Source organism: Megalobrama amblycephala, linkage group LG1 (assembly GCF_018812025.1).
Source record: "Megalobrama amblycephala isolate DHTTF-2021 linkage group LG1, ASM1881202v1, whole genome shotgun sequence".
In the NCBI taxonomy this organism is placed as follows: Eukaryota; Metazoa; Chordata; class Actinopteri; order Cypriniformes; family Xenocyprididae; genus Megalobrama; species Megalobrama amblycephala.
The window spans coordinates 30,532,458-30,548,307 of NC_063044.1; the positions used below are offsets into that span (position 1 = coordinate 30,532,458).

Sequence of the window (15,850 nt, forward strand, 5' to 3'; positions counted from 1 at the left end):
GTTAGGTTTAGGGGTAGGGTTAGTTTAAGGGGATAGAATATACAGTTTGTACAGTATAAAAACCATTACGTCTATGGAGAGTCCCACAAAGATAGTAAACCAGACATGTGTGTGTGTGTTTCTATCCCGGTGGGGACTTCAACCTGAATGCACACCGTTATCACATAAAATAGCTTTTCGTCCACACTGCAAAATACGGCGGATACTAACCCAAAATTTAACCAACCCTAAAGTCCTTTTGTATTTTCAGTCGATAGTGCAAGGATGCAGGAAAAGCACTTTCAGCAGTTCTGAAAGTGATTCCAATGATGCTATCTATCATACATATGCATGTATTAAACCACCATCACATTAAGATGTTAAGTTGTTTCTGTATGTCAAACTGTGGTTTATGTGGAGAAGAAGGTTTAGAGAGATCTTAAAGGGACAGTTTGCAATGAAAAATCTGTCAACACATATTTTCACCCTCAAGTTGTTCCAAACCTATATGAATTTCTTTCTTCTGCTGAACACAAAGGAAGATCATTTGAAGAATGAAGAACACTTGTGGGACACCATTGACTTCCATAGCATTGTTTTCCATTCTATGTAAGTCATGTGCCGTACAACTGTTTCCGTATATATATATATATATATATATATATATATATATATATATATATATATATATATATATATTTATTTTTTTTTTTTTTTTTCTGCATGATAAAAGCCTCATTTATTAATATGGCAACAGACTGGTAAGTGTGCTGATGGAGACCTCGTGTGGTGAACACGAGTAAAGAGTGTCATTTCAGCAGTACAAACTGAGCTTCTTTATCAGGGAAAATATTTCAATACACACATGCAACAATAAAAAGAAGGCTTTAAAACTGATAATATAAATATCCTTTATAGGCTTATTTTATTTAGCTGTTTGTTTTAATATTTGACTTGCAGCACTGGTCATTGTGTCATTTGTCCCTCATATTTCAGTTTCAGTGGTTTAATATGAGGAACATTCCTCATTTGTGTCTGTAGAAAAACATTTTATCTTAGATAAACTTCTTATGGTAAATTTCCATTGTCAGTGAAGATAACAGAAAACATCATCCATTATGATTTTGTTCCAGGCCTCGTGGATTCTGTCATGATCATGAGTTGGAGTGCCCTGTTTAGCCACCAGAGGGCACTCCAACATGGATTTTTGTCACCTGTCTGAACTGCATTTCCCATAATTCACTCCTGGACTCATTATCCTCGTTCCCTTTCGATATTTCACTCGTACTGCGTATGGGGGAAAAGTCTCCCTTTTTCCCCGCTACTGAAGCCTTTTCAATAACGCAGTGTAACTGCACCGTCATTGGTTCACTCATAGACAAGTTGTTGAACCAATGGCGGCGCGGCTCAGCTCCCGCGAACCGGCCGCTTCCCAGCGTGTCTCCTGCCGCCATCCGGCGCGCCCTGAGAGCGTCTTCCCGCGGTCACCTTACCGCGCCTCAGAGCAACTTTCCAGCGGTTTTCATCGCTACGAGCCCGGCCCTCGCCGTTAAAGAGCCTCCCAATCGCCGTTTTCACGGCGCTACCGGCATTTTTTAATGCCTCACCACTGTGCTACGTGCAGAGCCCCACTGCACGAAGATGACGGACACGGGGAGTGCGTTGGATGTCTGGGCGTTGCCCATGCGGATGACGCGCTTGCCGGCGGCTCATGCCCACACTGTGAATGCATGAGTTTAGCGTCTCTGCGCTCGCGGGCCGCCTTCTTCTCCGAGAGTGACCCCCCTGTTCATGCCCTCCCGTCTCCCTCGCCTGCCAGGAAAAGACCGCGGGGCAGAACAGTTCAGCGCATGGAGTCGGGTGAGCACACGTCGGCCCAACGCCCACGTGCCTCGCCCTCTCCCCACAGACAGCAGACCCCCGTCTCATTCTCCTGCCCAGACCAGCGTCCCTCGGTAGATGCGAGCGACCTCGTCCCCTTCGGTGGATCGGATGAAGAGCCGCTCTTCGACTCTTTATCCATGGCAGCCTCTGAGCATGAAGCGTGGGCTGCCCCCCTGCCTTCATTGGAGCCTATTGAACATGGCACCGGCATGGACGCCGAGTTATTCCGTGTCCTGTCTAAGGCCGTAGAGGAACTGGACCTCGACTGGGCTCCGCCAGAGGAGCCATCGCGGAGCTGCTTGGACGAGTGGTTTCTTCCAGGCCGCCACCAGGCCCCTCGCCAGCGCTCCGCCCCGTTCTTCCCCGAAGTCCACGAGGAGCTGACAAAGTGGACGGCGCGGAGGAAAAAGGGTACGAACACCTGCCGCCCCTGGACGGAGCAGTGGCCGCTCATCTCTGCCCTCCCGCGGCCATGGGATGGAAAGCCAAGAGAGCCCTCCCGTCCAAACCCTGCAGGACCACCTCCGCCCTAGTAGGAAGAGCCTACGCCTCAGTGGGCCAGGCCGCCTCAGCACTTCACTCTATGGCCATCTTTCAGGTTTTTCAAGCCAAACTCCTCCGCTCTCTGGACGAGAGATGCGCCTGCCTTTAAGGACCTCTGCAGCACTACTGACTTAGCCCTGCGGGCCACGAAGGCCACGGCCCAGGCCATTGGCAGGTCAATGGCCAGCCTTGTTGCGCTGGAGCGCCAACTATGGCTGAATCTGACGGAGATCAAGGAGCAGGACAAGACGGCCTTCTTAGATGCCCCCGTGTCCCCGTCAGGACTCTTTGGACTGAAAGAGTGAAGCGAAAGTTCAAAGTCCTGACGCTGAAGCAGATCCTCGCGCAGATTTGCCACGAGGACTGGTTCTGTTCACTGGATCTGAAGGACGCTTACTTTCACATCCAGATAGCCCCCCATCACAGGCGATTCTTGAGATTCGCGTTCGAGGGTGTGGCCTACCAATACACGGTCCTCCCCTTCGGGCTCTCCCTGGCTCCTCGCACTTTTACGAAGTGCATGAACGCGGCCCTTTCCCCTCTGAGACAGATGGGAATACGCGTTTTAAACTACCTCGACGACTGGCTCATTTTAGCCAGTTCGCGCACAGAACTAGAGCACCACAGATCCGTGCTTCTCAGCCACTTACAGTGCCTGGGTCTCAGGGTCAACCCAGCCAAGAGCTCGCTGCTTCCCACTCAACGTATCTCGTTCCTGGGCGCAGTTTTCGACTCTGTCCGTATGACGGCAGTAGTCTCGCCAGAGCGCGCTCTGGCCATTCAGCAGCTCGCGGCCTCCGTCAGGAACAAAGCCTACCTCCCTCTGAAGCTGTTCCAGAGGTTGCTAGGGCTCATGGCTTCCGCCTCCCCAGTTCTTCAGCTTGGCCTACTTCGCATGCGGCCTCTGCAGTACTGGTTGAAGGTTCGGGTACCTCCTTACGCTTGGCGCCACGGTCGCCTGCGCCTCAAGGTCAATCAGGCCTGTCTGGCAGCCCTGAAGCCCTGGATGAACCCCACTTGGTTCACACTCGGAGTACCCCTTTAGGCGGTATCACGAAGAACGGTACTTTCGACAGACGCATCCAACTCGGGTTGGGGCGCTCTGTGCGAGGGCAGTCCGGTCTTCGGCTCGTGGACACACGAGGAAAGCCACCTACATATCAACTGTCTCGAAATGCTGGCAGTGGCAAGAGCCCTCCATGCCTTTCGGGCTTATCTGACGGATCGCCACGTCTTAGTCCAGTCGGACAGTATGACAGTGGTCTCCTATATAAATCGCCAGGGGGGTCTTTCGTCCAGCCACTTTCGTCCAGCCGCTCGGAGCTGTTTCGGCTTTCCACAAAAGCCCCATGGCCAATCCCCCTGAGACGGGACCTCCTCTCTCAGGCGAACAGAACAATCTGGCACCCGCAGCCGGAGCTTTGGGCTCTACATCTGTGGATTCTCGACGGGAATCATCTGACCTTCCGAAGGAAGTGCTAGATACCATTTCACAGGCGAGAGCCCCGTCTACAAGACGCCTCTACGCCCAGAAGTGGTCGGTCTTTGTTAGCTGGTGTTCCACACGCAACATAGACCCGGAAGGATGTGATGTTTCTTCCATCCTAACCTTCCTCCAGGAGCGTTTAGAGTTGGGGCGAGCCCCCTCTATGCTTAAGGTCTACGTAGCAGCCATTGCAGCGTTTCACTTGCCCATTGCTGGACAATCAGTAGGGCGGAACGATTTGATCATTAAGTTCCTGAGGGGCTCTAGGCGATTGCATCCTCCTCGTCCCCTCACTGTTCCCCCCTGGGACCTCTCCGTGGTCCTCAGAGCTCTTAAAGGTCCTCCTTTTGAGCCACTGCGTCTAGCGGGCCTCAGACCCTTAACGCTCAAAACTGCCTTACTACTTGCTTTGGCATCAGTAAAGCGAGTTGGCGATCTGTAGGCACTCTCGGTGAGCCCTGCATGCCTTGAGTTCAGTCCAAACGACTCCATGGTCGTTTTGAAACCAAAAATTGGCTACGTTCCCAAAGTGCTCTTAACGCCGTTCAGAGCACAAGTGATTTCACTCTCTGCGCTTCCCCATTCATCGGACGATCCAGAGCTGGAATCTTTATGCCCCGTTAGGGCTTTACGCGTATACATCGAGCGATCACAGCCTATCCGGCAGTCTGATCAGCTATTCGTTTGTTTCGGTGGTCATACCAAAGGGTCCCCGGTCTCGAAACAACGTCTATCACGATGGATCGTTGACGCTATAGCTCTTTCATACTCCTCTGTGGGCGCTACTTGTCCCATCAGAGTTAGGGCCCATTCCACTAGAGGCATGGCTTCGTCGTGGGCCTGGTCCAGTGGAGTCTCAATCAAAGACATTTGTGAAGTGGCCGGCTGGTCTTCGCCGTCCACCTTTGTCAGATTCTACCAGTTGGACGTTCCGACCTTACATGCTCGGGTCCTTTCAGTGTAAATTTGCGGCCCTCTAGGTGTTCCGCTTTTTGCACAAACCCAGGAGTTCTCTCCTTTGTAGTGTAACAGGGTAACGGCGGCTTCGGCCTTCACTTGTCCTTGGTCCCCCCTTAAATGGCGTCCGGTCAAGTTCTGTCATTCCCCAGCCGTGGCACGGCGCGGTTGAATTCGTTCCCCCATATGCAGTACGAGTGAAATATCAAAAGGGAACGTACTCGGTTACTAACGTAACCTCGGTTCCCTGAGATATGGAACGAGTACTGCGTATGGGGGAAAAGTCTCCCTTTTTCCCCGCTACTGAAGCCTTTTCAATAACGCAGTGTAACTACACCGTCATTGGTTCACTCATAGACAAGTTGTTGAACCAATGGTGGCGCGGCTCAGCTGCGCGGCCTATGGGAAAAGAGTGCGCGAACATTCCCGCCAAAAGGGGCGTGGTAAGGTGCTATATAAGCGGGCGTTTCGCCATAGGCCATCAGGCCATATCGACTGAAGCGACAACCTAAGCCGCAGCCTCGTGGCACGGCAAGTAACGCAGTACTCGTTCCATATCTCAGGGAACCGAGGTTACGTTAGTAACCGAGTACGTTTCATTGCACCCAGCTGTTTTGTGTTTGCTCATTAGTTCTGTCTATTTAGTCTCAGTTGTTTCTGCCTTTGTTTGTGGTTTGTTATTAATTGTTACGTGCACTTTTGTTACCTCTGGTTTTCTGTTTGATGTGGACTGTTATATGGATTTTGACCCTTGCCTGTTCTCTGGATTTCGACTTTGGATTACCCTTTAATAAAGTACGCTGCACTTGGATCCTTACCATCTTGTTTTTGTGTGCCACCGTGACAGATTCAAACGTGGGTAAAGTTTTAGTAGATGTTTGTTAGTTATCAATGTTTTTATACTATGCACTACCAAACCACGGTCGATGCTTGTCAAGTGTTAATTTTGGATCCTGTGGTTATAAAAAATAACCAATGGGTGACAAAAACAGCTTATTAACATGATAATGTCTTCATTAATATGAAAAACTCCAGAAGCAATAGTCGATGGAAAACCGATAGATAGCAGGGTAGAAAAGAAACGATTGCGTTATTTTTTTATCCTCGTGCTTGAGCTTCTCCAGTAAACAATGTGAACTTCCTCTTCTCTCAGAAGTGTACAATAGTCTGAATATATCAAGAGCACAGATAAGTGGGTCACACAATCAAGGTCAGCAGATCTTGATTGTGTGACTGAAGCAGCATCTTCTCTCTTCGGCTGGATTATTGGGCTCTTCTGGACTCTAGAGAAATGAAGCTCATCTTTGGACTGATGCTGCTGAAAACTGCTGCATGTGAGTCGACTTTCAGATCAAACTCATCTAATGATGAAGCTCTAACAATAAAAACACTGTAATATTACATTAAGAGTATGTCCAAAAACATCCGCAGGATCTAGACATGGTGTTTTCTGGTCTTAACAGTGTGTATTAATGGAGTTTTATGATACGTTAGATGTCAGTGTTTAAGTCTCATTAACAGTCACCGTCTGTGTTAAAGACCCATGAAATCAAAATTATATTCTGCATATGGTCTTCATGGACAAAGTGTAACAGGTGTTTTTGTACTTCCATACCAGAAAATTCAAATATCATTCTCTGATTGATTAAAACTTGTTACTTTACCTTTTAATGAGTCTGAAAACTAAGCTAACATTTTATTTTAAGAAATTTACCCGCAATTCTATTCTTGTTTTCACACCTCATCACATGGTTCGGCTGCTTTTCCTGTCTTATAGCTCTCTTTCTCTTTCTCCGTCTCTGTGTGTGTGTGTTTTGTTCTTCAGGTCTGGAGGTTAACTGCAGTTTTAATCAGTCAGATCCCTGTTACGCAGCTCTGGGACACAAACTCAATCTGCTGATGGTGGACACTAGTAGATATGACCTGAAGATACTAAAGATAATAAACTTCAACTCAGATGATCCAGTTTGTAGAGTAAAAAATGACATGATGAAGGAATGTGATCTTTTTAATAAAAGACCTGAAGTGTCAGTCTATAAAGGGATTCTGATAATAAACGGTGTGATCAGAGCAGATTCAGGGACTTACACTTTAAGACTCGAAGACTGCAGATCTTCCAGTGATTGTTGAAGGTACAGTAACTCTCTCATCAGACTCATTACAATCTCATGTTCTCCAAAGATCTCACTCTCATGCAAATCAATCAGATGAATCTCTGTGAAGGTTTTTATTCATGTAACACACAGTAAACTCACTACATACTCCAGGAATATAGGAGTAGTGTAGGATGGCATTCTGCTGTGTTTGTCATGTGACTGTCATGTGTCCCTCCCTCCAGCTCCTATTGGCTCAGTGGAAGTGTCAATCATCTGCTCCTCCAGTGGGGTGATGAGGGCATCCTGCTCCTCTGATGGAGATCTGCTCCTCTTCAGCTGGACTCTGAATGGGGATCCACTGATGGATGGAAACATCATTGATCTGGATGAGGGAACTGATGGAAACATCAGCTGCATCGTGAAGAACCACGTCAGTCACCGACAGAAGACCATTAGTGTAAAACACTGTCCTGGTGAGATGATTTTTGTTCATCTACAGATATAATCAACTCATATAGATTAACACTAGAAGTCCCAGAGAGCAGCCATTTGGCTTTTCTACCTATAAAACCCGCAGGACAGCCGATGGGCTGGAAGGCTTTAGGCTAATATCCTTAATCAGCTGTGAACAGTTGCTTTTGTTATGTAAACAATGTGGGGCCATGCTGAGCCACTTCAAGGAAACTTGTGTTTCACTTTGCCATCTTAGGGAGAAATCAACACACATTTTTTTTTTTTTTCCCTTTGTTGCTGAGATTTATTGATAAAAATAGTACAAAATAAAATAAAGAAACCAACCATTTGTACACATATTTACAAATAATATTAAAAAGTGAGTGAGTACATTCCAGCAATCACTCACAATCCTGGCACTGCCATGGTATCTCCCGTCTGCATTTACCACATGTGTAACTGTAGCAGTGAACACCGCACAGTGGCATGATTGTTCTTGCATTGGTGTTTGACCTGACACATGGCTCTTTTTCCAGGGCTAGGTGTGGAGGGTTGTGTCCGAAGCAATTGTTCTTTTCTTGCCTTCTTCGCACACATATGAGAGTTAGACAACTCTCTTGCAAGCTCCACCAGGAAGTCCACCCGTCTTTCCTGCCTTCCGGTGCATGCTTGATACAGCACATGTGCATTCAGTGCTGCCATGTCAATCATGTTATAGAACACGGCAACTGGCCAGCGCCGTGTCCCTGTGCGGACAGTGTACTCCCACACCATCTGGTCCATCACATCCACGCCGCACTTTGTGGTGTTGTAAAGGGTGACAGTGTTTTGCTTCCTTTTGGTGGTATTATCAGTCTGAATCACGCTGTGCATGCTGCTAAGAATGTAGACGGTCTTCTTCCGTTTGGGCGCATATGCCGTCAGCGTAGCAGCAGTGGTTGAAAACACCTAATAAATAAGATAAATTGTTATTTTCATAGCACTTTTACACACAATGACACACTTGGCGGTGTTGATTCTAAAAATTAGAAACACATAAACATAGAACCACAAAAGACCTGCAACATACCTGAGTGGTGAATTCATTGCAATCTGTCCAGGGATTTCCCGGTGAATCTTGTTGACTGTGCCGAGGATGGTGGTTTTCCGGCTAAGAAGTTTATGCGCAAGTGACAGCGATGTGAAGAAATTGTCCGTGGTAACATTTCTGCCCTTGTCTAGGAATGGTTCCATCAGCCTCATCACTACATTACATCACTACACTACATGCATGCAGTTAGATGTGCTAATTCATACCTGTTTACACCTAGGCAAGACCCTACATGCCAATGTGAGACATGGTCAATCAAGTTCTCTGCTTTTTGCAGCCCTCCCTCCCCCCCCCCCCACACATACAAACAAGCCACCAGCAACCATTCACACACACACCCCCAACCCCCCTGCAGATTGCTCAGGTAATGACCATATTTACACATTGATGCTAATGATAGCCAAAAGACTAGCCAGTTAGCATCCACTTGGCTAAAGGAGGGTTACAAATCTCTGGGACTTCTAGTGTTAACTGATTGATTGATTGATTGATTGATTGATTGATTGATTGATTGATTGATTGATTGATTGATTGATTGATTGATTGATTAATTGGTGTGTCTGTGTTGTTTTCAGAGTCTGTGGTGCATGTTCTGGTCTGGTGTTTTCAGATGATGTTTCTGTTGGGTCTGTTAGGAGGTTTTCACATCTACATGAGACACACATCAGGTCAGAGACATTTATTATCATCATTATGGATTTGACATGCAAATATTAAGAGTGTGAAGATGATGATGAGAATCTGATGATTTTAGGAAAGAAACAGGAAGTTCAACAAGTGAGAATGAGCAGATTTAGAGAAGGACATGAACACACAGCAGAAGATTGATGAGAGCAGCAGCAGATCTCATCACATCTATGAGAAATCACTTCAGAACGGCCAAGACTTTCACATCCATCCAACATTTATTTTACACATCTGGAGTCATTCGGTCTTTTACTTTAGTCTGTTGGCTTTGGTTGATTTCATTTACAGTGTCTGTTTAGATGTTTAACTGTTCAAAACTGTTCCCAAAGATTGCTTTTGAGTAATTTGCCACATCCATGCATTTTTCTTCACAAGATCCTTGTCATTATAACAGAACCGCCCTGAGCGAGTTCACAGCGAGTTTACAGTTTGCCATTCACTGATGAGAACGTCTCCCAAGCATTTTAGGTGTTCTGTAGCTGGATGGATTAATCCACATAACTCTCTTCATTTACTCCCTAAATCTGAGCCTCTGAAGACGTGGTGAATTCATTTTTGTTTTCGAAGAAAATGCTCCCTCAAGTCTACTGAAATTCGTTTATGTCTGCATGAATCATTTCACACCGGACTTTGTGAACGAATGTCAAAAGAAAAGGACAATACAAAACAGAGGTTGTGCTAAAAATGTGTTACTCAAGGATAGATCAGTTTGTGATCCAGCTTACAGTCTCCAGAGTGATACTGGATACGGCAGTAATGAAGGTGAGAGCACTTTATTACAGTTCATCGGAGTTGATTTACGGATATAAAGTTTACCACTTTATTAAGCACCACCCAAAAAGGCATAAGGTCTTTATATATTTGTTCACTGTTAGTTGTAACGAGTGTTTCTGTGTATGTTGATGATAATGCAAGGGAGAGAGAGAGAGAGTTTATGGATAATATTTTAATGCACACTTGCACTGTGTTTTATTAAGCTCTTAAAGTGATTTTCTAGAGTGAAAACGGATGCTTCATATTTTATGTGAAGTACAATAAACGTCATAAAACTCATTGGTAAAGTCGAACGGGGTCCGGTACAACTGGCTTGTGCTAATATAGTGGATAAAAACAAGAAGACAATATAAGTTAAAACCGTAATATAACTATACCTGCAGTATATCTCCATGCAGCATGTATTCGCAGTTTTTGACATTAAAGTGCGTCCTGACTGAATCCTGACACTGGAGAATCAGCTCTTGAAGCTCCGCCCTCTTAGGCTGAGCGCAGCAGCTCATTTGCATTTAAAGGGCCCGCACTGAAACGGTGCATTTTTGCTCAGCCCCAAAATATGGCAATTTTAACATGCTGTAAAAAATTATTTGTGGGTATTTTGAGCTAAAACTTCACATACACACTCTGTGAACATCAGAGACTTATGTTATGTCTTGTAAAATGGGGCATAATAGGTCCCCTTTAAAGGATTAGTTCACTTTCAAATGAAAATTAGCCCAAGCTTTACTCACCCTCAGGACCATCTGTGTCGCCCAGTCCCATCTGCTCTCCATTGGCCTCATCTCCGTCAGTCACTCTGATGTCATCAGCCAAAACTCCACCATGGCTCCTCCCTCCATCGACTCCGCCATGGGCTTTCTTTCATCCTGTCTGCACTTTGGATTCTCACCTGGCTACTCTTCCTATCCTTGCCTCCCTAGCTCCACCTACCATCAGCCTCTTCCTTCATCATCCCCTCATCCTCCTCCAGAGCCCCCACCCAACTTTCCTCATTTGGACTTTAATTTGGACGTTAATTCAGTGTTTATAATGCTAATATTTGAACTTCAAAGAATTTTAACCCAAACTGACTGGGTTTCTAGAGAGCAAAGCTTTTGTGAAAAAAGTGGAAGACTTAAACACAAAGTCTGTAAAATAAACGGTTAAAAGGATTTGATGATCACTAGTGATAGTGTTTTATTCTGTGTTGTCATCATTCAGGATGGATTTCAGCTTTAAGGTACTTTTTTTTTAACAAAGCAGCTGATATTGCCATAGAATCTAGTGCACTGCTGACTCGCTGCCTTTCACACAAAAATGGCTGAAGCGTAGGGCTGCGGCTGGGCGCCGGTGCTGCAATGGAACGTTCTATTGAGTTTCACTTCTTGTCAGTTCTTTGATCATCTTTGGACTTGATGTGCCAGACATTAGTTAACTTCCTCCTTTCTGCAAAGCAGTGTATATGTACTTCCTTTTTACCTTCACACCAGAAACGTCTGTGGAAAATGCAAGAACAACTCGAGCTTGAAATAATGTCTCTGACATAGAAGAGATATTTAGCTGAGCTGTCTTTGTTCAAATCAAGATAGCATTTCATTCTGCTTTGGGTTTGTTCTCTCCAGTGATCCATGAATCTATATAATATCTCTTTCTAGATTCATAATTTACTCATTCTAATAGGTGATTGTGGTGCATTGATTCTGAGAGTGTTTGTGAGCTGTGTGATGTTTCATCTGACTGCAAAGAACATCTTTATCCATTAACAGCCATTCAAAAATGTAATGATTTGCCTCTTCTGTATTATCAGCACAAGGAAGACATGAGTGTATTTTATAAACAAAAAGATCAACAAGAGTAAATCAACTTTACTAAATAATTACCAGGAATAAAAAAGGAATAAAGTGCATAAGAAATACTTATATATAATAACATATTTGTTTGGGCTAGTCCACCAAGATCCAATCAAAATGTAGCCAACCTTTCTCTACTGTTGTAACCTGCCATAAACTGGGCCTGGAATGAGCTGTTCACTACAAAATACCCATGTAGTCTGAAGAAATACACTGCAAGGAAATATGCGATCACAATGGAAAGAATTGAGGGATTATGGCTCAAAACGTGGACATGAAGTATTTTGTTCTTGTTTGTAAACTGCAGGTTAAAAGGACAAAGACATCAGCAAGTTTCTTTAGTGTCTCTCTCAAACTAATGAAAACTGAACACGTCCAGGTATGCCCTCCTCGCCACACTATTAAACCCTATCCAGATTAGTCCCCTTGAGATTTCAATGAGTTTTACATGCTGACTCAATAATGGCATCAATCAGAACCAGACAGCATAAAAATACCAAACAATTATGATACATTAAAGCATAACAGTAACACTAATTAAATGTGTAATCAAATGTAAAGTATAACATCATGGTAAAGTCTTTTGAACGATCATCAGATGATGACTGAGTGACAGCAGCTCCATCAGTAGAACTGCTTGGAAAGTAGAGTTTCATTGAAATGATGAAATTTTTGTTGCTGAAATTGTTACAAGTTTTGAAATAAATTTATCTTTTGATTCCCCCAGAGATGATAAAGCAGGTTGCAAAACAAAATGAAATGGTCAAAATGTTCCTCCTCCTTTTTTATTTTTTTATTTTGTAAATGCCTGATACAGAGGAGGAGCCTGACAATCAGAAAGATATTTAAAGATGCATCTGTTGCCTGAACATTCACAGATACGGTGAGTTTTATTTATGGTCATTTTGAATATTATGCAGATCTCATGAAATATAAATATGATACAGTTTCTTTCTTCTGTTCATGTCGTAACAATAAGGATTTCATTTGTCTGAACTGTATTTCAGGAGCAAATCCCACTGAATCCTCTGAGCTGAACCTCTGAAGAAACTTCTCAAACATGATTGTGAGTTTTTGTGTGTAAGAATGTAAGTAAGATTTAGTCAGACATCAAACATCAGTTGTGTGTCTCTCTCAGGTGTTGCTGTGTTTGTCCGCGGTGTTTCCCGTGTTGATGGGGACTGAAGTGGTCAACTCTAATTGCTTTCTTGCCACTGACTGCTCTGATGTTTATTCAAGTGGGAAAAATGACAGTGGCGTGTACACCGTCTCCTCAATAGATGGACCGGTGCAGATCTACTGTGACATGATCCCCAATGGAGAAAATCACAGCAAAGGCCACTGGACGGTAAGAGTTTCAATCTGAGCAAGAGTGTTTTATCCTGAGACCTTATTTTATTAGCAGTGTGAATGATACCATTTGCATATTTTATAGTAACATATACTCTTATCCAAATTGTCACCTAGTGCTTTTATTTGTGCTGTTTTATTAGACTTATACAGTATCTGAGTATGAAATAGTTTCATAAAAGACACATTTAATGACTCTGGAATTTACATTTGTTGCTAAAGAAAGCCTGTTAACTTTAAAAAATAAAAGCTTTTTTGATGCTTTACACCCTGAACATCTTAATTTAAAAAAAGATGAATGATGGAAAAGTGATAAATGAATGATTTATGAATGTTTCAGGTGATTGTCAGGCGAATGGACGGCGAGGTGAATTTCTACAGGCCATGGGACAGTTATAAACGGGGTTTTGGTAATAAAGAAGGAGAATACTGGCTGGGTGAGTGTTTTTGTGATGTTTTGGGCACACATTAAGGGGCCGTTTACATGACACTGTTTTCTAAAAACTAAAACAGAAAACTTTTAATGTGTTTTTGCTGCTCATTTACACGACAACAGCATTTTTTGAGGGCCTGAAAATGCAAGCTTTGAAAATGGATTTCAAAGAGCAAGTTTTTGAAAATGACACAGTAATCATCTCCATGTAAACCTCAAAAACATGAATTTGTGAAAACAGTGACGTGATGCAAAGTCACATCACCAACTACTGGCCTGGCGGCATATAAAGGGTTTTTAGTTATTTTGTGGATCCGTGTGTATGCAAAAAAATGCAAAAGAAAACATCATTGTTGTGTGAATGTACCCTTAATCTGGACCATAGTATAAATGCAGATTTATTTGGGCATTAGTTAATCTACTAAACCGGTTTCATTTCATGTTTTCAACAGGTTTAGAGTTTATTCACCTGCTGACACGCAGGAATCGGTATAAACTGAGAGTAGATCTGGAGGACTTTGATGGGACGAAGGCTTACGCTGTGTACGAGTCCTTCTCTGTGGATTCTGAGTCTGATGGGTACAAACTGCATGTCAGCGGCTTTGTAAATGGAGGAGCAGGTAAAACAATCTGCAGATGTTTAATTTTCCAGTATTCAGTTGTGTGACTCTAATGGATTATTGTAATGAAGGAGGAAGAGAATGCTTTAAACCATGTTTAAACTAATGCTTTTTTTTTTTTTTTTTAAGTTATTTTATTTAAAAAAAAACTGTTTATTTTATTTGTCTAAATGAAGGTTTCTCCTTTCTGCAGGTGACTCTTTGACTTACCAAAATGGAATGAAGTTCTCCACCTTTGACAAAGACCAAGACCTTTCAAGCAGTAACTGTGCTTTAACATACTCTATGGGAGGGTTTTGGTACAACAATTGTGATCACACAAACCCCACTGGTCTGTATTTGTGGGGGAAAGAGGGTAGCGCTTCGGTTATTTCGACCAACTGGTACCACTGGAAGAACAACTATAAATCTCTGAAGGCCATCACCATGAAGATCACACGTGTGATGTAGACCAGGGGTTACAAATGCTTCACGACTGCAGCTTGTGCACATATATCCACCACTATTATGCATTCATGTGGATCTTTCTTAAAATATGGTGACCAGCATGTCCCATCAGCTTTCAGTGAGGGAAAATTGCACATAAAATAATCATTTGACCTCAATTGTCCTTTTAAATAAAAATGCATTGAAATTGGGTTCATGACTTTTCTACATGCTTTGTGTGCTTGGATTTTGAAGCAATAAAGGTTTATTCTCAAAGCAATATGTTGTTTTTGTGTGTTTTAAGTATTAATCAACTAAATAGGCAATACTCATGTGGGCTTCATATATGAATTAGGAAAATGTTTATTTTGGGACAATTTAAGACCTCTTGAAGACCAAGTAAATAAAACCAAACTGAAAGGAACATAATATATCAATGTGTTCATAAACATAGGGAGCAGAGAATTAGTTGTATAAACAGTTAGAAAATACAACTTCCAACAGATCTCCATTATAGTTGAATTAAGTTTACAAAAAAAGCAATGTAAATAACATCTACTGCAAAAAAGAGATGTTCTTCCCCAGTATTGTCTTGTTTTCCAGTAAAAATGTCTGAAGTTTAAATCAAGATGCATTGGAAAGCAAAAAGACAAAAGATAACAAGTGTTGTTTGCTGAGAAACTGATCAAAATGAAGTGAGTTTATGATTACCCTTAAGGAACAAAAATATATGGGAATATACTGCAAAATGTAATGCAATATATTAAATACTACATTTCCATATATGGGAAACTAATGCTTATATTTTTCAATATACTGCAATGCATTGACTATGTATAGCTATATATTGATAAAACAAAAATATTTAGAAATGAAGACAAGAATAGCATTACATGTAATATTCATACAATTTTATCCTTTATTGTGTACATACAGTGTTGACAAATCTAAGTTTAATATAACATCTGTTTAACTTATTTTAACTTATAACATGAAAGTAAGGTTAATAATATAAGTTAGAGAAAAAATTTTCAGTTTTACTCAAATTAGGGTGATGCAAAAATGAGTACACCTCACTGAAAGTCATTGGAGCAAAGCTACATTTTAGACTACAAATGTCTAATTTAACAAGAATTCAACCACAGGTGAGTCTAATTATTCATTGCACAGGTGTCCAGCAGACAGTTGACTATAAAAGTGTGTTAAACCCCCTTCCCATTTCATGCTGTCAGCAATGGCACCA

At 42.9% G+C, this 15,850-nt stretch overlaps 1 protein-coding gene across 1 annotated transcript; it reads left to right on the plus strand.

Moving 5' to 3' along the window:
• Positions 1 to 11,497: 11,497 nt before the first annotated feature.
• Positions 11,498 to 14,887, plus strand: LOC125267447 (microfibril-associated glycoprotein 4-like). The gene is made up of 6 exons (XM_048189096.1): positions 11,498 to 12,661; positions 12,786 to 12,844; positions 12,917 to 13,126; positions 13,469 to 13,565; positions 14,014 to 14,181; positions 14,375 to 14,887. Exons 2-6 carry the CDS (start codon positions 12,839 to 12,841, stop codon positions 14,629 to 14,631), a joined length of 738 nt encoding a protein of 245 aa, XP_048045053.1. The 5' UTR covers positions 11,498 to 12,661; positions 12,786 to 12,838; the 3' UTR covers positions 14,632 to 14,887.
• Positions 14,888 to 15,850: the final 963 nt, after the last annotated feature.